We start from the raw sequence: 26,307 nt of genomic DNA, 5'->3' as shown, positions 1-26,307 counted from the left end.
GGTGCCCGAAGGGTTGTGAGAATGTCAGACTGCTGTGACGCGGGGGGCGGGGCTCAGGCGGGGTTCCCGGGGGAGGGGGCGGGCCGCCCGGCCTGGCCTAATGTGGGTGGGTCTCTGCGCCCCCTGCCTACTCAACTTCCCCCTCCAATTCCCTGCCTCCCTTTGATATCCAGTAAGTGAGGACGCGCCTAGTGGGTCGCAGCGGGGAGGGAAGGGGAGATGGGAGGTGAGCACGGGGGAGGGGTCCGGGCTAAACGGGGGGCGGGGCCCGCGGGTCGATGCCCCACCCCGCCGTCACAGCCTGACCGCCGGGGGAAAAGCCTCTGGGCGGAGGAGGTGCTTTCAAAACAAAGAAATGCGGCGTGGAACCCGAGGGACTGGGGTGGTGAGGAAGGCGGAGGAGGTGCGGCTGAGGCCGTCCGGCCGCCCGCTTCCCCTCCAGTCAGCCCGGAGGAGCTCCCCCCACCGCCTGCCCGGGCTGCGGTGCCGGAGAAGAGGGAGGAGGCTGCGTTAGGCGGCTGTTTTCCAGTTCACTTTTGCAGACCAAGGCGGAGAAGAAGAGCACCAGCTCCGCTGCCCCTCTTGGCTGCTGCGCACTCAGCCCCGAGCCCCGCGTGCGCTCTGTCTCGGATACCGAGCCAGCCAAAGTGTCCGGAAACGCGCAGAGCGCTCAGAACCTGTCCCGCAGCTGTGCGACGCGCGTCTCGAGCTGGCCGCTGCCGCCCCGCCCTCGTGCTCCTTCAGCCCCGCGGGCGGAGAAGCCGGCCCGCCCGCCGGCGCAGAGCTGGGGAACTTGAACTGGCCCCAGCGGCCGCTCTGCCGAGATCCCGCTCCAAGCCCGGGGGTGCTCCGGCTCGGGGTAGAGGGCACACCCGGGAAGTGGATTTAGCAAACACACCTTTGTGAGTACACACGCCACGGGCGCGCGCGCACACACACCCTACGGGCGCGCGCGCACAGCCCAGCCGTCTGCAGACAGCGCGCCCGGGCCGCTCGGCGGCGGACGGTGGCTGCGAGCGCGCTCGGTGCGCACTTAGATTTGCGGCTCGCGTCCGCCCTGGGCGCCGGGCTGCGGGGAGCCCTGGCGCTCGGGACACACGCCGCGCTCTCTGCCGCCCTGGCGGCGCCCGAACGGCCCATCCTCCCGGGACAAGGCAGCGTGGGGGGCGGTCGAGCGGAGAGCGCAGCTTGCTGGGGCTAGGGCTCCGGTGAAGGCGAAGTAGCGAGTCCCGGCTGAACCCGGAACGCCGCGGACATTGTTCTTCGCACTCTCCAGAGCTCGGTTGAATCTGGGTCCAAAACACAGACTTAATTACCACGTTAGAGACATCCTTACTCTTTGCCCTGCCTTCTGTTTTTACTGTAAACCCTGTCACTGATAACTGTAGCTATTGTAAAAGATAAACCGTATCTCCTTTGACACTTTGGCATCTTTTAAGGTTATTGGCTGATACCCACCTGCCCGCCTTGTTGCCTGGATTTAAAGGGATAAGGGTGCTCCCGAGTTTTAAAGAAAATCGCCCACTCAGGGCCGAAGACCTCGAGCTCCAGGTCTTGGCTCTTCTCCTCTTCAGGCCTCACTGAGCCCCAGGCTGCAGGTCCCCAGGGGACCTGATGCTGGCAGACTTTCCATAGCTGCCTTACTAGTTAGGAAAATGTTGGTGACATTATGTTTTTGTATATCCATCTGGTATTTTTCTGGGCACCTCCTCAATGCTTAGGAAAAGGCCTGGGTAGAAAACTGTAAGACTATCTTTATGGGCAAAAGGGAGAGGGAAGATTTTTCCTCCAGTTCTATTTCGGGGTTTCTTAAAAAATAAAAGTTTTTAAATTTTTTAAAAATATAGGTGATAGGAGAAGAAAGTAAGTCAAAAAGTAAAATTTGGGTTCCATTCCGTCTTCAAACACAGTCATGATAGGACTTAGGCTTGTGTAATGTGTAGCTTACAAAGAATTTTCATACAGGTACAGACAGAATCGCTGAACTGGAAAGTTAAAGATGACAAAACTCATACCCCCAGACAGGGTAAGTGACTCATTCAGGGTCCTACGTGGTGTTAGTGGAAGAAGTTAATTCATACTGAACGGGAAAGTAGACAGCTTTGGAGGTGCCTAATGTTTAGAGATCTTGATTTTGTATTGAACCAAAGAGACTGGATTTAAGGCATCATCCTACATTGGAGGGATTTCATTAAACTGTCTGTTCAAAGATGAATCTAGAGCCTCCAGCTCAGCCTAACCCCATTTTCCCTCTCTGCAGTCTCTTACATTGAGACCACACCCTCCTTCTTGAACTGTCCTCTCTCTGGTTTCCCTGACACTCTCCTGTCCCTTCAGTGTCTCCAACTCATCTTTCCTTGACTTACTGTGGGGTTTCTCTTCCTCCCAACTGTTGAAGGTACACCCTGCCCTATAGACTATGAGGGTCCTGTTCTCCATTTTTAGTGGCCCACCCCTTGGGAGAGTTTCCACTGTTCCCAACTCCCAACCATGGTCTCTGCTCCAGCTCACTCATTTCTTCCTGGTGGCCAGCTCCCTTTTCCATTGCCACCTCAAACCCAAAAAGTACCACATTTCCCTGGAAACCAGACTCTCTTCCTTCCCCTAGATTGTTATTACTATTGCCACCTGTTCATAAGCCCCCAAGAGTTTTTCCTCTTTGCCTTTGCCTGCAACTCCCATATAGGTTTACTTGCTGCATTATCTATCCCAGCCCCTCTCGCTCAGTCAATTATTCCTCCTCTTCACTCTGCACAGCCTCCTCACTGGTGTGTCTGTATAACCTTTCCTCCTGCAAATCCTCCTCCACCCAGCTGCTGTGCTTCCTAAAGTATAATTCTGATGGTGTCACCCTCCTGCTCAAGTCCCTTTAAATGACTCCCTGCCACCTACTAGGAAAAGTCCAAATTCAGATACGATCTTGACCAAACCCAACTTTCCAGCCTAACCTTCCACTAAAATGTAGCAGACCTTCCAGTTCCCCAACAGAAATTTTGTTAGGTCCCATCAGGACCTCTCCCAGCTCCCCAGATGTCATCCCAACTTTCCCACTCGGCACATTTACTCCAGATGTTCCTGTGGCCTGTAAGAGAGACACTGTCTCTTCCCTTGTAACTTGTCAAATTCCTACCCTTCCTTCCAGGACTGGCTCAAATGCCGCTTCCTCTGGGAAAAGCCACCTGGATGTGTGATCTCTCTCTCCTGGAGCCACTGTAACGCTTTGGATCTTTCTCGTGACGTTTATACCATTCTGCCGAGGGTCACAGCTATGTTAACACCTGCTCAAGCCATTCATCTTCTCTCTCTTCCCTGGTTAGAAATTCTCTGAGGGTTGAGATTATGCCTCAGCCATCTCTGTAGTGCCAGGTGCCCAGCACTGCACTGCAAGGCTTCTGTCTCCCCAGAGGTCAGCTACCCTCATGAGTCAAGAAGTAAGTGACAGTATGTCATCTTTGGCTGGTACTGTGCTACTCTCATTTCTGAGGTATTTACAGTGTTTTTTTTTTTTTTTTTCTGGTGTTCATAGAAATCGTTACTAAATTACTTACAATTGCCCTTTTCAAACAAGCCCCTACTGTAGGGACCACATAAGGGCTAGAGGCCTCTGGTTATGCTTCAATGTTTACCATTAGGCAATGGTAGGAAATGAAAGTACAAAAAGTCTACAGCTTCCCAAATGCAGTGACTCATCATATCAAATCACACCACACCACATCGGCCAGTGTGGTCAGGAGCTAGGCTCTTAGGCAGACTTCATAAACAGGACTCTCAGTAGCTAAACTGATAGCCACAAAGAAGAGAGACACCCTCTCCCCAGCACCTTACCAATCACCTGGCCTGTTGCAGTTAGATGCATCAATAGATGGATAGCTAAGGAACTTATTTCAAAGGAGCAGTAGAGTCCTGTCTAGACATCTGTCATGGCATCTCTACCTGTCTTTAAGAATGAAAATTTGAATTAAATTCAGTAGAGATGTATCAAATTCCTGGAGCAGTGGTTTTCAAAGAGAGATCCTTAGAGTGCCCCAGAGCACTGCACACAATTTTGGAGCTGGGAAACTGACACTCACTCCCCATGTGAGTCTTCTTTACAGTCAAGTTTGAAAACTACCCTTTGGTGGCAAGAACTTCACACAGCCCTGGCACTTAGGAGGAGGCCTGCAGAAGAAAAAAAATGGCTTTGCCTGATCATTACTGCTAGTCATCTCAGCTAATTAAAAGAATAATTTTCCATTAATAGGAAGACTCCAAGATGTGAGAATTAGATTAGATCTAAGGAACTTTAAGTCATTTGAAGATGGACACAAAGTTATTCCCACTTCCATGCTTTTCCTCATATTGGGGTATACTTTTTATATTATAACCAAAGCCAATTATGTTCCCTGGGATATAATTAAATTATTTAGAGAGAAAGAAAAGCCTAAAATAGCACAGTTAGCCTATGAATCAGGCTTATTCTCCCCTTCAGTGGAATGACAGAGAATTCTATGTGCCAAAAAAAGAGTAAAGAATGAGATATTAGAGATGACACTTATCAGGACAAAATGTCCAATAACAAGGGAAAGTGCCAAAAGAATCTCCCTGGTCAGTCGTTTCCACCAAATAGATCCTTGGGCAAAATAAGAAGTGGGCATTAAAACCATTGCTCTATCTTTGAAGAGGGGAAAAATTTGATCCATTTCAACTTTGTTAAATTCCAGAAAATGAAACTACTGATATTTCACTATTATCATTGTTTAGAGAGTGGGTGCAGATGCAGTGCTAGGTCTTTTATAAACAGTAACTCATTTGGTCCCCAGTGCCCCTTAGCACCCCTCCCCACCCTGCCCTGGCACAAGAAATGAATGAAGGAACTGAGGCTCAGAGAAATTCATCAAAGTTTATTCAGCTCTGATCTGGCCTAGCAGGGATTCAAGTTCAGGCTGTCTGATGATAAAGCCAGAACTTTTCCCATTATCCAGTAGTTCCCAAACTTGCCCAGATTATAAGAATAGCCCTGTGTACTTGTTTAAAATTTAGATTTCCTTTACCTCTCCCCTGGAGAGGGCTGGGGTGGGACCTGGAATCTGTGTTTTTGTTGTTGTTCTAATGTATGCCCCGGATAATTCTTTAGAAAAGACAAGTTGGGAAACATCATAATTCATAATTCAGCGGCCACATTATCACTTACCCACGGGTTTTCTAGAATTTTCTATAAGTATAAAAAAGTGTGTTCAACAACTGATCAACCAACCAATCTTTTCCATCCTATTTCTGAGAGCAGTGTATTCTGTTAAGACAAAAGTCTTTAAAGTTACAATCTGGGTTTTTGAAAAATAAATCATTATATCTCAACATATACAAAAAATCAGGTTGGCAATTTGCTTATAAATTAATTTGCTTCAAGTTTTGTAATTTGGACAATAATTCCCCCCTCTAGAGGTAAAAAAAGTGTTTGCTTTTGTTAAATATTAGATAATCTACTCTTGTTAATTTTTAGCAAAAATATTTTAGTGTAAATATAGTCTATTCGTTCCAATTCAAAGTGCAGTGGTGAAGATCGCATCAAATGAAACCATCTCAGAACCGGAATGTTTAACAAGCCTCCAACATGACTTAGAACCTAGTGATAGCCAAAAGAAATAGGAAATGCCACATTTAATCATAGCTTTTAGTCCTTCCCCTTTTAAAAAACTGTAACTTTTTAAAAAGTTTTTATTGGAGTACAGTTGATTTACAATTTTGTGTTAGTTTCAGGTGCACAGCAAAGTGAATCAGCTATACATATACATATAGATGTATCTACTCTTTTTTTTTTTTTTTTAAGATTCTTTTCCCATATAGGCCATTACAGAGTATCCAGTAGAGTTCCCCGTGCTCTACAGCAGGTTCTTACTAGTTACCTATTTTATATATAGCAGTATGTATATTTCAATCCCAATCTCTCAGTTTATCCCTCCCCCCAACCCCCGGTAACCATAAATTTGTTTTCTACATCCATGACTCTACTTCTGTTTTGTAAATAAGTTCATTTGTACCCTTTTATTTTTAGATTCCGCATATAAGCAGTATCATATGCTATTTGTCTTTCTCCGTCTGACTTACTTCACTTAATATGACAATCTCTAGGTCCATCCATGTTGCTGCAAATGGAATGATTTTGTTCTTTTTTAGGGCTGAGTAATATTCCATTGTATGTATGTACCACATCTTCTTTATCCATTCCTCTGTTGATGGACATTTAGGTTGCTTCCATGTCCTGGCTATTGTAAAATAGTGATGCAGTGAACATTGGGGTGCATGTATCTTTTTGAATTATGGTTTTCTCCAGGTATATGCCCAGGAGTGGGACTGCTGGGTCATATGGTAGTTCTATTTTTAGTTTTTTAAGTAACCTGCATACTGTTCTCTATAGTGGCTGCACCAGTTTACATTCCCACCAGCAGTGTAGGAGGGTTCCCTTTTCTCCCCACACTCTCCAGCATTTATTGTTTGTAGATTTTTTGATGATGGCCATTCTGACCGGTGTGAAGTGATACCTCATTGTAGTTTTGATTTTCGTTTCTCTAATAATTAGTGATGTTGAGCATCTTTGCATGTGCTTTTTGGCCATCTGTATGTCTTCTTTGGAGAAATGTCTATTTAGAGCTTCCGCCCATTTTTTGATTGGGTTATTTGTAACTGTAACTTTTTAGTAAGTATTTTGTTAAGCTTGTCACAAGATAGACACAAGAATACTATTTAATTGAATAATGTAAAAAATATTTACTTCCATATTTATTTACCTATGTCAACTGGAAAAAGAACTCCCAGTTTTAAACACTGAAAAAGTAGCACTATAGAAAAATCTTAACTTAGAAAATTAATGATTTCCTCAAAATTGCATCAATCTACCAGTTCACTCTTTGCACATATCTCTGGTAGGTGAGATGGTAGGGGAAAAACACATTGAAGACATTAAATGCTACAGTATGAACATATTCTCTAGGGAGTCAAAACGTGCTCTGACATGTATGAAGGATGTATTTGCAGAAAATAATGTCATCCCCCAAATCATTTCATAAACATACAGCATGAGCATTTTCCAAAGTGATCAAACAGTATTTTATTCATTCTCATTCCCATCTGGAGGAAGTAAAGACATACAATTCAGACAACCAAGTAACTTTTGGGGGCACCTTATGCCTAGAAAAAGATTATTTGCTTTTAAGAGACAAGCATGAAAATTAAAGTTAAAAATCTGAAAGCCAAACTTTATAATGCATTTATTAAGGACATTTTTATCACCTACAATATTCTAAATATTCAAGAACTCATTCCTTGTCAAGAATATAGCATCATGACAATTCAGATGTGAAAAGCGTCACTTCCAATGACTTCGTTCAAACCCAGAATTAAATATCTTGTGAAATGAAGCAGTCTCAGCAAAAGCTCGTATGTCAGATATTTTTTCAACCTGAAATCTATATTAACTAACATGTCCACAGAACTACACTACAATAAAACCATGGTTATAAGAACCTTTATAAGAACCATCTTGAATAGACATTTTCCCCAAAAAACTGAAGATTTATTTCTTAAGTACCAAAACTTTAAAAAAAATTCTTAACCCTGAAAGCTAGAAATCTTCTAACGTGATGCACTTCCTTGGCTTCTTAAGCATAGGGTCTCACTATAAACACAATGATGACCTCAAGAGCTACTAAGGCATGCAAGACAGTTTGTCCACAACTAAAAACTCTAGACTTCTTTCATTCTTTCTTTCCTTTCTTCCTTCCTTCCTTTCACTTTTTATTTAGTTTTTAGTTTTTATGTCTTTTTTCCCTCAGTTTTTTTGGTCTTCTCCTCTACAGTTGTGCTATCCCCTGTTATTTTTAATTATTGTCATATAACCCCATTCCTCCTCCCTTTCTGAATTGTTGCTTCCCATTTGCTGTGGCTTTGGAACCCAGAAAACCCACTTGTTAGAATTGTGTGTAAAATAAAAATCAACTAAGTTCTTAATGAGGACATCCCCTATGGTTAAAATATGCACAGTCTATGTCACATTTATTTCAGCTTCTTGCAGACTTCCTGGATTCCAGGTAGGTCACAGATAAAGGGAAGGTTATTAGATGGTCAAACTCTGGCTTCTGAGGGGTTAATACATGATGATAATTGAAACTCACGGTGATGGCTCTGAGGTGCCTGTTGAATGATCGTACATAAAATAATATATCTTGAGTATGATATAGGTTTAAAGTCTTTATAAAATTATAATCCTTTGAAGCTTGGTGGTTCACATCTGGAATTTATGACAATATCCTAACGGATTTCAGATAAACCAGAAGTTGCCGTTCCCACATCACATACAAGAAGGGCCTGTCATGCCTTCCTGTTACAGCTTGAGTTCACCCTGGAATGAGGAGGGATAGAGAACAAAATCCTCAACAAGCCCGCCTGGCAAGACTCAAGGCTATGCATTAGGAATGAACTGGTTGGTGCTCACCTTTCCAGCTGGCCTTGTCCCAGGTTCATTCCCCTCACTCTCTGGGGTTCTGCCAACACAGACTGCTCCGGCCTGCTTTCGGTTCCTTGAACACTTGAGGCTCACTTCCCCCAGAGGGCCTTTGCCCCAGAGTTCCCACTGCCTGGAATGCTCTCTCTCCCCAGGCCCAGCAATCACTGCCTAGTTTCCTCCTACTCAGCGTAATCATACTTCCTTAGGAAGGCCTGGCCGCTCTGACAGGTCAGCTCTGCCTATTACACACTCTTGTAGTTCATGTACTTCCCCTAGAAGCCCTTCTAGAATTGTAATTTTTCATTTAGTTGTGTGTAGGACAGATTACCTAGAAAATAGTAGGTGCTCAATAAGTATTTGTTCATTCCATGGAAGGGAGGGAGCAAGGGCACTGCAGCCAGACTGGCTTTCTCACTGTGGTTAACATCATGACCTGCCCGGAGAGCAGCTGCCAACATTTTACCTTCACTTGATTGCTGTCAAGGCCCATGGGTCTCTCCTTCCCTTTCAAGAAAAGAGTAAAATCTACTCAATGAACATGCAGCAGCATGCCATTGAAGCTATTGCTACTACATTCTAGACATCGTGGCCTTACTCCAAGCAAAGAAATAAGAAGAAAATCTTTCCAAACAAATTTCAAAATGCTGTGATACATGCTCCCTTTAACATTTGTCTTCTGTTAATTCTATTTTTCTGGGTTTTGTCTCAAGTTTTGGCAATTTCAAGTGTTCTGGTTACCATGGAAAGAGGAAACAATGATCTTTTAGAGGTTAAGAGGGAAAAAATATTCACTCCAAACTGTTACATTAAAGATTCATTATGCCCTCTCCTGGGGCTCTTAGGTTTATCCTTAAGCCAAGTTCAAATTGCTGAACATGAACTATTAGCTCTAAGTGAGAACCTTTACCTTCTTTCCTCTAAGCATCTTCATAACACTTCAGACATTTTATAAGTTCTTCCTGACACATGGGAAACTTAGGTTACGAAGAACCGTACGATATACATTGTCAGTTTTATTTTTTCTTTCGTTATTTCAGAGGAAGATAAAAATTTCTTAACTTTCAGAGCAAGAAATAAACATTAGATGTTGCCTCTTTTTTGTTGTTCTGTATGTAGTCTTAATAGCTGTAGTCTGATTAGTTATAGTCTTAATAAGTCTTTCACAGAAAACTTGACCAGTAATAACTGAAAATTTTGAAAAATCTGGAAAAGGAAGAAGATAGTTTACTTGTCTGCTGAAGAGGCAAATATCCCTACAATTTTACATCCTGTAAGAATGGCTTCATTTCTTTTAGACTTTGAACTTAGAACCTCTGTGTGTATATATGGCTGTATAAGACTTGGTTTTTAACACATTATAGAATATCCTGTGTTGTAATTTTCCACATCTCATGTCACCAGCAAGTTTCCAGGTTCCCTGAAGGACAGGTATGGGTGATTCTAACACCACCTCCTGCCTCATTTCTGTGTGGAAGCTAGCCTGCTGCCCCTCCCTCTCCACCTAAGGTGTCATCCTCCTGTGAAGCATCCATCTGATGGACTGCTTCCCACTGCACTTCCCCATCCCACCCCGACTACTTTTTCTTGCCTTAATTCTGGCTTTAGGAATATCCAGAGGAGGCTTCTATCTTAAAAGTGTGTTTGACAGCTCATGCGGCTCAATATTTAAAAAAAAAACAACGCAATCCAAAAATGGCCAGAAGACCTAAAGAGACATTTCTCCAAAGAAGACATACAGATGGCCAAGAAGCACATGAAAAGATGCTCAACATCACTAATTATTAGAGGAATGCAAATCAAAACCACAGTGAGGTATCACCTCACACCAGTTAGAATGGGCATCATCAGAAAATCTACAAACAACAAATGCTGGAGAGGGTGCGGAGAAAAGGGAACCCTCTTGCACTGTTGGTGGGAATGTATATTGATACAGCCACTATGGAGAACAGTATGGAGGTCCCTTAAAAAACTAAAAATAGAACTACTATATGACCCAGCAATCGCACTCCTGGGCATATACCTGGAGAAAACCATAATTCAAAAAGACACATGCACCCCAATGTTCATTGCAGCACTATTTACAATAGCCAGGTCCTGGAAGCAACCTAAATGCCCATCAACAGACAAATGGATAAAGAAGATGTGGTACATATATACAATGGAATATTACTTAGCCATAAAAAGGAACAAAATTGGGTCATTTGTAGAGACATGGATGGATCGAGAGACTGTCATACAGGGTGAAGTAAGTCAGAAAGAGAAAAACAAATACCGTATGTTAACGCATGTATGTGGAACCTAGAAAAGTGGTAGATGAACCGGTTTGCAGGGCAGAAATAGAGACACAGACGTAGAGAACAAACGTATGGACACCAAGGGGGGAAAGTGGTGGCGGGGGCTGGTGGTGGTGCGATGAACTGGGAGATTGGGATTGACATATATACACTGATATGTATAAAATAGATAACTAATAAGAACCTGCTGTATAAAAAATAAAATTCAAACAAAAAGTGTGTTTGAGCAAGGCCAAGTCTCTAAAGTTATTCCTCTCAATTTACAATTCAACCATTAGCGATTTAGTTCTTGAGCCCCCTTTGAAAAATATCGATATCCCCCCAAGGGCTAAGACTTGAAGCCATTATCAATGTTTAATCCCAACCCCTCTGCCACCTCTCATGGAAAATTAAATTGAGGACAGGCCCTATAGGGTGGTGCTAATAAGAAGGGGGTTGCTGAATGAACTTCACTAATTTCACAATGTTACCTTGGGTTTCACACTCTTCAATGTATGGCTCTCCTTGAAGTTTCCTTTTTCTTTATTTTTTTTTCCCACCTTGTTCCACCTTTGTTCCTCTTGCCTAGGTTTATCCACGTGTGCCAATGTCTGTATATATCCCCAGGTCTGTCTTTGTCATGACACCGACTTGTCTAGCAGGGTAACCATAAAAAAATTAATTCAGATTCCTTGTTGGATGATTTAGGTATTTTCAGCTTCATTAACAGCTAATCACCACACAGTGGATTACACAACCACAGTTTGAAATATGCCTTCAAGGTGGCTAGACTAACAGGAATGATCGTGTAAGGGGACTTCAGGAGGGCATCATACACACACAGCTATTATGTCTTTGTGGGAACGTGCATTTGCCTATGAATTGTCTGTGCATGTTCTTGACAGGTCCCTTCTTATCCTGTTCCCAGCCCCCAGCCCACCCCACCCAGCCTCTGCCAGGTCTGCCTACAGGTCCCTCAGTCTCAGAGCCTTCCAGAGAGAAGTGAGAGCTCATTCAGGTCCAGCAGTGTCCTGAGGAGTGTCCCAGTGTGCCCGCAGCTGAGGCAGACAGGCCAACTGTACCCCAGCAGGGTTCAGAGTCAGGCTGGGAGGTAAAAATACATAGCCAGGAAGCTTGGAAAGGTGCCACTGGGGACACAGCCAGGTATTTTGCTCCTCTGGCCCTGCCCTGAGGGCCAAATTAGCATCAGAGCCGGAAGTGTGACCCAGGAGCCAAAGTTTTATGTGGGCTCTTTCTCCAACCACGGAAAAGACTCTGGTAGGTATGGGGGGTGGGTTGCTGTGTGGGTTAGGTTAGTATGAGAGATGATGAGACCCTCCCACACCCCACAGACGCCAGCTCCAGTGCTGGCTTTGACCAACTAATGTCAGCTTGGCCAGAGTAGCAGCAAATTGGGGTAGGGTGCTGGGTGCAAGCCTGTGCTCCCACATGCAGGTTCTGCTTTTGCAGGTCTGGCACAAACCACTAACTCCTCTGGCCACACAAAGTGCTCTGTGGGCAGGGCTAGCCCTGTTTGCCCTGGACGGGGACCGTTGTCAATGGCTGGTTGGATTTGTCAGGTTTGCTCTCAACATTGGTCAATGACCATTGTCAGGTGTTGCTAGGGTTGCAGGAGAAAGGTTACACTTGATTGGCTGAGCAACTGTATTCCGTAACCAATCCAAATACTGTGCCTGTGGGAGGGGGACTCAACACGATAGAGCAGTATCAAGCACAGGCAGACACATTCCGGGTACAAACAAGGCGTCTGGAAAAATGTAATGATGGTGTGCAGGAGTCCCATGCCCCTCGACAGCTCCAGCCATGGTGTGGTTGCTCTTCAAAATGTTACAGCCTAAGTTAAAGTCATTCCCACTGATTGGAGGATATCAAGATTTCAAAACAGGGCAGTGGCAATTGTAAGGAGGAAGTAAAACTCCTTGCTCATTGTGTTTTACAGCCTTCCTTAGTAAAACTGCTGAATTGTAATTTAAAATATTCCACCCTTTCAAATAAATTAAGTGCAGCCCTTAAAAACAGGAAATGAGAAAGGCGCGCACGTATTGTCAACTAAACATTCACAGACCTAGTACCACAAAGCGAAGTTGAAAATCAGAGAACAGTCCTATGAATTCACTATAGAAGGATGACAACAGGGGTCACCACCAAGGGAGACGTTATGCCTCTGGCAGTGAACTCTTGGGCTGAAACCTGAATGCTAATTAGGAAACAGTGAAAGACAAACATCAGCTCGAAGGGAAATTTGGATCCTGCATGATTGTAGATATTCTGAGATTCAGATAAACCTTATGGTACTAAGGGAAGTTAGAGTGTACTTGATGGTAGCAGCAGCTGAACCCTCCCTTTAGAAAACATAACTGCCAGTCAGCCAGATGTTCCTGCAGAACTCTGGCAATACATCAAAAGCAAACAGAATTATCTTGCCTGAAAGATAAGTTAAGCTTCTGTATAGTACTGATTTTCCATTCAGTTATCAATATAATCACCAAATTTTAGCATTTTTAAAAATTCTCTGGAACATTTTTAAAATGTTTATTTATTTATTTTGGCTGCTCCGGGTCTTAGTTACGGCACACGGGATTTTTAGTTTTGGCATGCAGACTTCTTAGTTGCGGCATGCGGACTCTTAGTTGCGTTGCGGCATGCATGCGTGATCTAGTTCCCTGGCCAGGGATCGAACCTGGGCCCCCTGCATTGGGAGCACAGAGTCTTACCCACTGAACCACCAGGGAAGTCCCTGGACTTTAGCATTTTTATTGTCAGTTTCTATTCAGTCACAAGAAAAGTTTTTTTAGTCTTCTTCCATTCCATGCCATGCCTCTCCCTTTGCTCTCAGACCTGTTCCTTAGAAAGATGGAGCAGCCATGCAAGAATACTAAGGGAGGGAAGGAAGGAAGGAAGGGAGGAAAGAAAGAAGGAAGAGAATGAAAGAAGGTACATCAGTGTATGTTTCCCATGGGTCCCATCCCCTATTATTCATTTCCCCTTTCCAACTCAGACTCTTCTGCTCAAGAGGGACCCTACATTCAAGCCAAGGAGCTTGAGCTTAGTTTCAGACTGAAACAGTGTTTCAGGATTCTGCATTTTACTTTATATACATTTTGAAGTAACTCAAAACGAGAAAAAAGAATAAGCTTCCACAACTGAGTTTTGGACAATTTCACCTTCCACTTCCACTGGTGTAAAGAAGAATATTCCTGATTCACTTTGTTATAAAGCAGAAACTAACACACCATTGTGAAGCAATTATACTCAATAAAGTTGTAAAAAAAAAAAGAATATTCATGAGGAGGATTGGCAACAGGACTGCCTTAGAGAAAGTACACCTTCACAAGCCTTTCCACCAAGCTCCTCACTTAACTCTACCCACACAGACCAGTGGGACCCACCAAGCTCACTCTACCCAAGATCCTCCTGTGTCTTAATGGAGACACTATAATAGCAGTATCTAGCTTTTCCAAAGGGGAAGAAACTTAGTATTTTGGGTTCATTTTTGTTGTTGTTGTTGCATGTGAGGCTAAATGCAGATATTTGTGCTGTTGGCAACATCTTAGGAAGTGATTTAGCCCACCTGCATAGCCAGGCATAATTTATCATGTGGCCCTGTGACTTTAACCCTATTTCTTTCTCCCTTCCGATTATTTCAGTCATGTTTGTGTATTAATGACTTAGGGCATAGCTTTATTATTTCAGAGGCTCTGAAGTCCTACTTGACTTTTCTAATTCAGAACCTAGCTTTCTCTCATTCTGACCTTACCTGCTCTCTTCAGGAACAGATCCAGGAGACCAGAAAAACTTACCACCCACATCTACTCTTCATAATCAAGTCACTGGATGAAGACAGGCAGGTAAGCTGGGAAAGTTATCCTAGATCCTGTTCTGGCCTGGCAGGCACACCCCACACAGTCATCGGTGAATATTCTCCAGGGTTAGCACTGCCCAGGGCTTTGCAAATTGGTGTTCTCTCTCCACAGTTTATATTTCAAGACAACTTCCAGTGAGAATCATATAGTCAGAAACCAAAATGGTAGGTTATAAAAACCTACTGGATCAGTGAAAAACAAAAATTTGACTGCTAATTTCATCCTATAATCAAAGAGTAAAAGTCATCCATTTAACTTACATCCCTTTCTTTTTCTGAATCACCATCTCTAATAAAGGGGAAATTTTGTTTAATGATAAAAAGTAGAAGCAAAAGGCCTGGGATAACCCACAAGTAAATAAGCAGTTGTAGAACATTAATGATCATTGGGAGAAGATGAAACCAAAAAGGGAGAGACAGGCAAGGGAGTTGACATGAAGTTTGAAAGACCACATTCAGCCTGCACCCTCAAGAAAATGTCTAAGAGAAAGTAGGCCAGAACAACAATGAAGGTAGGGTGAAAAAGATGTGACTTTAGTTTTCAAAATGTCATGTCCGTATTGAGTGTCCCTTTGGTCCAAACGAGAAACAAAGGGAGAAATCAAACAGCTTCAGTGACAAGCAGAACAGTTGGCAAAGAGTCAGGGGTAAAATCTTGGGGAAGCCTCAGTGTGCAGCCTAAGGACAGATGGGAAGAGTCCTTCCAGCTCCTCTGTTTCCCCAAGTCCTGCTTTTCTCATTGCCCACTATTCCCCCTTTCAGTCTGCTCTTAATTTTACCCCATGCCAACGCTCACACCTGGCTCTCTCTGTGGATTTCTTTTCTTTTTTTTTTTAAAGCCTTCTGGGGAAGACTCTTCATTCATTCATGCTGTACATTCAAACCATTTAAGATGTGATTTTTCAATAACATATGATTAACTTATTAAAAAAACCACTTATGGGGGCTTCCCTGGTGGCTCAGTGGTTGAGAGTTCGCCTGCCGATGCAGGGGACACGGGTTCGTGCCCCGGTCTGGGAAGATCCCACATGCCGCGGAGCGGCTGGGCCCGTGAGCCATGGCCGCTGAGCCTGCGTGTCCAGAGCATGTGCTCCGCAATGGGAGAGGCCACAACAGTGAGAGGCCCGTGTACCACAAAAAAAAAAAAAAGAAAAAAAAAAAGCCACTTATGATGCTCATAAGCAGAAGGGCTGACTTGATTCCATAACAAGGCCATGACCAGGTGGTTTTATTGGTTGTGACTCTTTCCAGCAGGCTTGGTATTATAAAAAGCACAGTGGAAAGGGAGATCTAGACTTTGCTTCATTCTCTGGGATGTTCTGGAGAGTGAGTGTTGACAGATCACCAGGTTTTCCTTAATTGTTCCCAATATGTACATAAGCGGATGTTTCTTTAGGCAAAAACAGCTATTACAATGAGCCCAGTGAAGCTTTGAATTTCCCTGAGCCTACAAGAGATTTTAGGAACACCATTTATTAAGATCAATGTGCTTTGTTTTGGTCACTGAAAGCCATAACCATAAAAGAAAAAAACTGATAAAATGGACTTCGTTGAAATTAAAAATTTCTCATCAAAAGAGACCATTAAGAAAATGAATAGGCAAGCCATGGACTGGAAGAAAATAATTGTGAAACATAAACTCGACAGAGGACTGATAGCCACAATATATAGAGAACTCCTATTCAGTAATAAAGACAAAAAAATTGCTTGAATGGATATAGGATTTGAAAAGACATTTCACAAAAGATGTATGAATGGCAAATAAGCACATGGTAACGTGTTCAATGTTCTTAGTCATTAGGAAAATGGAAATTAAACCCACAATGAGATATCACCACGTACTCACCAGGATGACAACGCTAAATGCAAGCTAGGATGCGGAGCAACTGGAACTCTCATACATTGTTGGTGGGTATATTAAGTGGAACATCTGTTTTGAAAAAGGAATAGCAGTTTCTTTAAAAACTAAACATACACCAAAGACAAATATCATATGATATCGCTTATATGCGTAACCTAAAAAAAAATGATACAAATGAACATATTTACAAAAGAGAAACAGACTTAGAGAACAAACTTATGGTTACCAGGGGGGAAGGTGGAGGGGAGGGATAGACTGGGAGTTAGGGATTGACATGTACACACTGCTATATTTAAAATAGATAACCAACAAGGACCTACTATATAGCACAGGGAACTCTGCTCAGTATTCTGTAATAACCTAAATGGGAAAAGAATTTGAAAAAGAATAGATACATGTATATGTATAACTGAATCACTTTGCTGTACACCTAAAACTAACACAAAATTGTTAATCAACTATACTCCAATATAAAATAAAAATTAAAAAAAACAAAACTAAACATACATCTACTCTGTGATTTAACAATTATGCAAGTAGGTTCTTCCCAAGGGAAATGAAAGCATATGTCTATAAAAAGGCTTGTATAAGAATGTTCCCAACAGCTTTATTCACAATAGCCAAAAATGATACATCCCAGGTGTCCATGAACAGATGAATGACCATACAAACTGTGGTATAGTCACACAGTGGAATACTACTCAACAATACAAAGGAATGAACTACTTTCACACAGAATAACGTGACTCAATCTCATAGACAGTAAGCTGAGTGAAAAAGGTCTTACTCGGAAGAGTTTATTTTATTTGATTCCATTTTTATATGAAATTCTAGAATAGGCAAAACTAATCTGTAGTGAAAAAAATTGAAACAGTGCTTGCCTCTGGGAAGGGGAGTAGGGGCGAGGATTGACAGGAAACTGGGAGGGAACTTTCTGGGGCAATGGTGATGTTCTATGTCTTAATAGGACTTTGGGTACACAAAACTCAGAAAGTATACACTTAAGGTTTTATATTTCATTATATATAAATTTTACATCAGAAGAAAAAAGTAAATATCAAACTGAAGTTTTTAGGTGGAATTTGGTTCATGCCTGCCATTTACTTTTTTTTGGCCATGCCCTGTGGCATGCAGGATCTTAGTTTCCCCATCAGGGATCGAAGCTGTGCCCCCTGCAGTGGAGGCACAGAGTCTTAACCACTGGACTGCCAGGGAAGTCCCTGCCATTTACTTTTTTTTTGGCTACATTGGGTCTCCGTTGCTGCGTGTGGGCTTTCTCTAGTTGCGGCGAGCAAGGGCTACTCCACGTTGCGGTGCGCGGGCTTCTCCTTGCGGTGGCCTCTCTTGCAGCGGAGCTCAGGCTCTAGGCGCGTGGGCTCAGTAGTTGTGGTGAACAGGCTTAGTTGCTCCGCGGCATGTGGGATCTTCCCGGACCAGGACTCAAACCTGTGTCCCCTGCATTGGCAAGCGGATTCCCAACCACTGTGCCACCAGGGAAGCCCCCATTTACTTTCAAAAGCATGAGAAAGATAAGAAGGATTAATGGAGGAGGGATGTATAGATATGCAATAAAGCAACGTAGTACAATGTTAATGGTAGACTCTACAATTAAATGGTGGGTATATGGGTATTCACTGTAAAATGCTGTGTAAAATCTTGTGTATATTTGGAAACACTCACAGTAAAGTGTTGGGGGAAGAAAATAAATGTGCTAGTCTTACCCATGGACCCTCTTCAGTTGTTTGTTAGATCTAAATACTCTATCTTTTAATATTCATATTAGATTATAAATATAGAAGATGAAGCCTTGGGTTTGTAAGAATCTCACATCTGACTTCTTTTTCTTTTTAAATCTAGTCTTTCATACCTTTTATTGTAGCAGACAAAAGAAGCCAGGAAACGGTTATTATGGGAGGAAGGGAGGGAGAGAGACCTGTGACCCTAAAAAAAAACCCACACACACAAAAAACTCCTACTGTAAAATATTGAATATCAAGAGCCGGCAAGTGCTTCAGAGTTGTAGAATCAAGAAATTAATGAAAGCACCAAGACTGCATCCTCAGAACCGCTGGGGAATGATAATTACAGACAACAGTATTTCTGGAGCAGACACATAACCTTGATTCCCAGGACACCCCCTAAGGCACTCTAATAGTATGCTATTTGAGGAAGGTTTTTCTACCTTTAATAACAGGGAAATAATGTTAGAAGGAAAGAAATCCCTTATTTAGCCACTAGGGTGTCATTATTGAGCCCCAGTTGAAGGTCCCTTTAAAAGCATCCATATGGTAAAAGAATATGTTTCCCCACGAAATCAAAACTGAGTACATCTGAGACTTCTGAACATCCTTTTTCTTGGATCTTAAAATGGATTTGTGCATATTTGTGAAAAAAAATTTTATGATATGCTATCTTCCAAAGTGAATGGTTATTTATAATTCATAAAAGACCTGAGCACAGGAAAATTCTTCCCTTTTATTAGCCCTGTAAAGTTAGACCAGCTGATCTTTTAGTACATATTACAGACACCAAATTCTCCGTATGGTTGAAGTTTCTGTCCTCAAACTAAATGCAAAGAGGCAGTGCTACTGAAGCTATTCTTCAAAAGCTGGTGGGGTCCGTGTCTCTTTTGATTAAATGTTAAATAAACAAAAAAATCATTCTCAGAGCCAGTCTCTAAAGACACAGAAGGGAGCATACTTGGAATGCTAAACATGCTTTCTAAATCTTGCACAGCCTTTGTAAAATACAACGGCATATTTTTAAATGGATTTTCTTTTCTGTTTCCAACATTTAACCATCATCTTCGGACACAGTTGCCACATCATTTCCTTTCAGCTGCTGCTGGCTGCTTGTGGGTCATAGTACAGGTTCATGAGCAGAAGTGACTTGAGTCAAGGAGTATGGGCACCAGGGATTTGGACCCATTACAGGGAGTCCTGGTGCCAAGGGCTTCCACCCAGCTGCACCTGCACGTCCCCGACATGATATCATAGAAAGTTACTTCCTTCAAAGAATCCAGCTTTCTTAGCTCACCCTACCAGGGTCACATCCACCTCGATTAGTGGCGTGCCTCGGACCCACATAAGAGAGTTTCACAGAATTTTTAGAGATCTAAGTTCAATCTGAAAATAACACATGGTTTTGTTTTCTTTGAAGTTCCCTGCCCTCTAATATTCCAGACGAGCCTTTTAAGCTCTGGTATAGAACTTTCTGGAGATAGAAACTCTTTCTGTGTCCTGACTTTTAAATACCTTGACTTAAAATATAGGTTGCTAACTGCCAAACACAAAAAGCCAACTCACTTATAGGACAGGATCCTTGGTCAGAAAGGATTGCCTCACCTTGCAAGGACAAGGGATGAAGGATTCAAATGATTCTTGAGCAACTTTTTTACCACCTTATGCTGCCTGACTCAGAAGAGAAGGATGAGGAGATCTCAGCCTCTTGATGATACACCAGCTGCACTATGTAGTACCAACAGTGGGAATGGAAAAGGCAATATTTATTCTGAGGGCCCTCACAGCATCATCATTAAGTCATTCGTCCACTCCTAAGTGGTTTGCATTTTCCAAGATCCAGAGAGGGAGGCCCATGAGCTGTAATTCTAGGCATTTTTTTCCCCTTTCTACCCACACTCTTATTCAACATGTCTAAGCACTGTTTGGAAAAACCAGATAGCTGACAAAACCAAATATGCAATATGCTATCATATGTTTTCGTTTAACACTTTCAGAATTTATTTCCCCATCACATAAATGAAATCTTTCAAGTTCTTCTTCCTCATCATCCACCACCCAAAACACTAAATCATTACATAACAGAACTGTTAATCAATTATCTACTGCGTCATATCCCTCCCTCCCTCCCTCCCTCCATCCAAGCATCCACGCTACAAGTATTCCTTAAGAATTTACTATGTGCCAGTCCCTATGGTGGAGATATAGACATGAGTAATTTATAACCTTGCCCTTCAGGAGCTTCCAGTCATACAGAAGATGCTCACCTCTATGTCTCCCAAGCCTTCAATGAACAGTTAACTTTCTGTTACTTCATCACAGCAAGAAAACAGGAGCTCTTACTCTGCCCAGATAATACTCCTAGGTTCATGAACTTTGTCCACCGCATTTTCTCTGATCACCACCCTATCCTCTGAAGCCTGGTACACAGTCAGTCATGAGAGAAACTAACTAAATTTACTACTGGAGCAAATTTCGGGACATAGCTTAGATAGGACACAGGATAATGCCAAATTCTCACTTTGCAATTTTAAAATTTAAATAGCCACTGACAAATACAGTGTATTTAATTTTCTCTCTCCTTTCTAGGGCATTGACCCCCTCCTTCAGAACTAGACCTTTGGGGTTTCAATTCATCTGGCTAATTCACTCCAATCTACCCTTCAGTCCAATCATCTTTCTGGTTTCCAGAGATAAGTCATGGGATCTTTCCTTTTGGGAGGCCCTAAGTGTAGCTTCCTTACCCATCATGCACCGAGCTGTGTCCTTTGAAATACTGTTGTGCTTTTTTTTTGAGGGGGAGGGGAACCGAATTGGAATGAAACCTGGGTTGGGGAGAGGATGCCAAGAAGGCACCCAAGGCTTCCCTTTATGCTGCATCCAGCCAAGCCTCTGACCAACTCAAGGGTTTGTTTATGACATTTCATAAGCAGACCTAACAAGCTCCTTTGGCAATATTCTTTGAAGAAGTTTCCATCCCCCAGGACAAGGCCAGAGCTTCCCAGTCTGCCTGCCATAGCTCACCAAGACTGGGTTCCAGGTATGCAAATGCGTTACAGGTGCGTCAAGATGTGGACCCTCTCAGCCCAAGAGGCTGCCAGCCTGGGTCAGAGGCAGCCAGGGCAGCCACTCGTGAAAGGTAGGGCTGGGCTGATAAGAGTTCTGGAGAGGTGACCAAACTCGGCGGCCCCTGTTTGCCTTGGGGCCAGAAATTGGGGTCTGCCATCAGTCCCGTGCTGGCACTTGGTGCAGAGGCCTGCTCCAGTCCTGGAGTTATATCCTTATCCTCAAAACCCCCCAACCTTCCAGGCTAGGTTCTCCGTCACCCTTCACTCCTCTTGGCCCTGAACCAAAGGTGACCACGTCTGGCTGCTCTTCTGCCTGGTGTTTATGATCATCCCTTTGGGAACCACTAGCCTGGGTTTTCCCAGCTTCTTCACCCTCAGTCCCCTTAGCCCAGCAGGTTCAACAGAATATAATGCCAGCCACTTATGTAATTTAAAATTTTCTACTAGCTACCTTTTTTAAAGTTTAAACAGGTAAAAAAATTTTTTTGCATCCAAATTTGTTATTTAAAACAGCTTTATCGAGATAAAACTCACATACCATACAATTACACATTTAAAGTGTACAACTGAGTATATTCACAGAGCTGTACAACCAGTGCCATGATCAATTTTAGAACATTTTCATCACCCCTTAAAGAAATTCCATACCCATCGGCACTCACTTCCCATTTCCCTCCAAAACCCCCAGCCCTAAGCAACCAACCATCTACCTTCTGTCTCTGTTGCTTTGCCTCTTGGCCACCTCATATAAGTGGAATCGTACAACGTGTGGCCTTTGTGTCTGACTTCTTTCACTTAGCATTGTGTTTCAAGCTTTGCTCATGTTGTAGCATTCACTTTAATCATTTACTTTATTTAGTTCAATCTATCCAAAATATCATTTCAACATGTAGTCCCTCTTAAAGATGATAAATGATGTACTTTGCATTCTTTTTTTCACACTAATTCTTTGAGCTCTGGTGCGTATTTTACACTCAGAGCACATCTCAGTCAGACCAGCCACACTGCAAGTGCTCAATACCCACATGTGGCTACCGGCCATTGTGCTGGAAAGCACAGCCCTAGCCAGAGTCCTTTCCATTACTCTTTAAAGGCAACAGCTTTCTCTGTTCACCACCATACTCCTGCATACCCTCTCTACCCCATCAGTACCTACACCGTGGTTCACAAGTGGCTTTAGGATTTTAAGGCCAGCACCATGCTTCTCTTCCCCAGTAGAGAGCCCCAAGCTTGTGCTTCCAACTGGGCAGTGGCCGCTCAGGTCAGAGCCTGCACACAGATAACTGGAGCCCATGCTGCCTGGTCACTTTCCTTGCCCAGGTGCCAGAGCTGGATGATATATCTAGCTAAAGGGAAACTCTCTGCTTTGAAAAACTTAACAAAAGAAACTTTATTCTTACTTTTTAGAAGCACGTCTGTCATTTCTTAATTTTCTCCCTAGTACATTTTCCAGCCATTGTTTTGCTAACAATTGCTCTAAGCACACAAATAAAGCTCACTGGTAGTGGTAGATGTGGGAAATTGCTACAAGCTTCCTCACAGCTTTATCCTGCTTCTGTCAGCCATTTCCCTAAGAAAATGGATGTTTAATCAATATGAGGCTGCATCTTATAAGTCTAGCTCATCAGCTACCACCTCCTTCTAGGCTCTCAGAAGAGACAGAAGCCTACAGCACTGCCACCAACTGCCCAGGATGCAGGGATTTCAACAGGAAACGGGACCTTTATGAATGAAGCACATTATTTATCTCAGTGTGGGTATATCTATATGTTCATATGTAAGTTACTTCTAAACACCTGTAATTCTTAAGATGGGCACATGGCAATGTTTGTGAAATTGCCTTTTTGAAGGAAAAGCTTTCAAAATTGGGGTTATTTAGTCCACAATATGGAAAATTGAGGGCAGGTTTAATATGTGCAAATTTAACAGAGACATAAGAAGAACAACAATATCAGCATCTTCCCTGTTTTTCCTCAGGGTAAGAAGAGAGAAAAGGAGCTGCAGTTGCTGGAGAAGGGACTGAGGTTCATCTTCGATGTCAATAACATCGAAGCTCTGGAGAATCTTATGGAAGGAGCTTCAGGGTTTTGGTCAACATTCATTCTACCAACATTTACTGAGGACCTTCTGGGCATTTCTTGGTTTGTGTGTAATTCAGTCACAGAGCTAAATCGGGAAGATTTCACTAAAATGCTTCTCTGGAGTGTTTCCCTAACGTGAAGTATTGCTATCTCTTTTTTCCCAACTTTTCTTCTTATTCTCTGCCACCTATGAAGGTTCACAGGGCCCAGTCCTGGACCCTGCAAAAAAAAAAAAAGCTTTACAAATCAAGAATTATTCTAAAAGAAAATCTGACCCACCGCACCAGTCAAGATTTCAGCCTCTTGATCAAACAGCCACTCATAAGGCAATGGCATGCTGAGAAAAGCAGGCAGTAATGGTAGCCAGTTCAGAGGTGTGAGGACTTGCTGTGAACTGGTTTATATTACCTACCTCCTTTTACTCAACAGAAACTTTCTTCTCTACAGAAAATGGCAATACCACTACCATTCTAGGATTCCTTGTACTAGCCTCACCCAGCAACTGCTTGGCTGTCTATCCAGAATAGTTAAAACAGCCAGTGCCCCAGGGAATGTCATAAAATTTCACTATATTCAGTGACGCCCTACTCAATGAATTGCAGAGAACCTAGTCTTCTGCACACCTGGCTATGAATCACTGATTCAGTGACCTCCATTTGGGATCTGATTTCCTGAGGTAGTTAATTTAGCCTTCATGAGATGGAGATACTGAACCTTTCTTAGGGATGCATGCCTAATTTCACATAACTGTGAAGTTACTTCGGTTGTCTACATGGCAATCTTGTGTGATCTAAGCAACTTATTGCTGTCATTTTAAGACCGTTTGAAACATCTTAATGGTCCCATTTTTTTTTCTTTCCCTCTTGCTCATTTCCAAATGGAAGGAATTCTTATGAGGTAATAGGGTGGTGGGGAGAAACACAGTTTGCTTTAGCTCCTACTAATTATTCCATGTTATGCTTGAGTGGATTATTTGCATCCAATCTCTATTTGTTAACATCAATGGGCTATGTTTGCATAACTAGATCGAATTATAAAAAGACTTCCATTTTGAATGGTTAACTCTCACAAAAAGAAAGAAAAGAAAGGAAGGAAGGAAGGAAGAAAGAAGGAAAGAAGGGACCATATCCTAAGCTAGAGATAGCAGCCTTGGGAAACCTGTATTGGAGGAAAAAAAGAATCTCTTAAAGTTCATCACAAAGACTTTCTGGTTTCAATTTCCTCTCTTCTTTTGAAATAAGATCCAGTACCCCAGCCCTCCACCTAGAGTAAAGTAGCTGGGACTTGGCAGGAAGTGGTGTGGCAGACCACCCAAGAATTAGGGGTATCTGATGTGGAAGGGAAAAGTTAAATGAAAATCTGAAAATGATGTCAAGTAGATGAGAATGAATCATCAAAACTGAGCTCCCATTTCTCTCCAGTGAAGATCCCTGTGCTAGATCAGCCAGTTAATCATCCAGCTAGGAAGGGCTGGGCTAAGTCACTTTCCAAGCCATACCTCAGCCTCCAGGCAGTGTAATCCTAACCCTTTAGAAAGACCTCCAACTCATTCAAGTTCCTGAGAAACATTCCTGTTCTATAAACTCCTCAGGCTGTCTTCTGTCAACACACCTCTTTTCCTTTTACTCACACACATTTCCTTATCACCATCTGATGTGTTTTGTCCCTTCCAATAAACTGTGAAGTTCTTGAAGCCCAACAAGAGCTCTTGCGCCACCTGACTGTCCCCCCTCCACCTCCCAGCCAATACCTGGACAGAGGGGTAACTTACTTGGTCTATTATCACTCTGGATCAAAGTTCTCTTTTTTAGATTGCAAGATTCAGGAGAGCAGGACCTCAATTAGTGAAAAGTGCAAGTGACTTCCTGCCAGAGTCAGCTTCTACTGGTAGACATCTGAAGCAACCACACCTGGGGTGTGATTGGAAGGGTTTTAGAAACCTCCTTCCACCCTCACCTTCTGAAATTCCACCAATTGACACCTTTTCACTTAAGGTTTTGATCTTTGTTAAAATACAGATTCCCCCAGGAGCAGTACGTTGATAAGTTATCTGTGATTTAGAGTAGATAAAGGAACTTACTGAACCTGGAGAGAGGAGAGGGGATAGCAGTGGAGGGGAAGTCTGGGTGTCAGTTGGCCCCATTCACACCAAAATATTTCAATAATGTGTGATGGGGGTGTTGATATGAAGAATCATTCTCCTTCCAAAGGCCCAGCCCCCAACACCTTATGTAATGACTGAAGTATGAATAAGGATGGGGACATTTAGTGAATGCTTTCTATGTGCTAGACAGCGCTCTAAACACTTAAATAGTAACTTGTTACACCTCACAACTCCCCGAAGTTGGCCCTGTTATCATCCCAGCTTTACAGATGAGGCAACTGAGGAAGAGAGGGTCCCAAAGTCACACAGACAGAAGGTGGCAGACCCAGGAAATGAGTAAGAATGATGGACACTTTTAAATATCCAAGCTTGCCTTTCTCATCCCTTTCCCATGTTGACCGCCTCCCCTCCCCGATTTTCATTCTCCTCCCACCCTTGTCAGTAGATTTACCTGAGATAATCCAAATGAATCCTAAATGTGGGAAACAAACAGGCATCTAAGAAAATAGAAACAGCGATCCAGCTATGGATGAGTCCTTCCACAAAGAAGTGTTCAAAAAATGACAACCAACATGCTGTCATTGACGACACTTAAAAAAATGTACATTGTGATCCAGTGCTTTAAAAGTACCCAGGGAATTTTCTAAATTGCAATATGCCCATTTTGGGTGCTTTTTCCCCAACACTATGAGCAAAACAGAGATACTAACCATGGCAACCTCTATATCACTTGATACACATAAAAGGAGCAAAGGCTTCCTGAGAGAGGGGGCCCTGCATCTGTGTGTGTATATGCTATTTCTAAGACGTGTATAAACT

General features: G+C 42.8%; 1 protein-coding gene across 2 annotated transcripts; it reads left to right on the top strand.

Moving 5' to 3' along the window:
- Positions 1 to 26: 26 nt before the first annotated feature.
- On the top strand, positions 27 to 23,024 carry LOC308616892 (uncharacterized protein). 2 transcript variants are annotated; one of them, XM_081233389.1, is made up of 3 exons: positions 27 to 902; positions 14,544 to 14,621; positions 22,949 to 23,024. In XM_081233389.1, exons 1-2 carry the CDS (start codon positions 220 to 222, stop codon positions 14,593 to 14,595), a joined length of 735 nt encoding a protein of 244 aa, XP_081089515.1. In that variant the 5' UTR covers positions 27 to 219; the 3' UTR covers positions 14,596 to 14,621; positions 22,949 to 23,024. The 2 variants fall into 2 exon arrangements, with proteins under 2 accessions (XP_081089515.1, XP_081089516.1); XM_081233390.1 differs by lacking the exons at positions 14,544 to 14,621; positions 22,949 to 23,024 and adding an exon at positions 1,966 to 2,028 and having other exon boundaries at positions 28 to 902.
- Positions 23,025 to 26,307: the final 3,283 nt, after the last annotated feature.

The sequence above is a fragment of the Mesoplodon bidens genome (genome assembly GCF_964165515.1).
Source record: "Mesoplodon bidens genome assembly, chromosome: 4".
NCBI classification, from domain to species: Eukaryota; Metazoa; Chordata; class Mammalia; order Artiodactyla; family Ziphiidae; genus Mesoplodon; species Mesoplodon bidens.
Note: the sequence above shows the minus strand (reverse complement) of the source record. Positions and strands in the feature narration are given on the sequence as shown.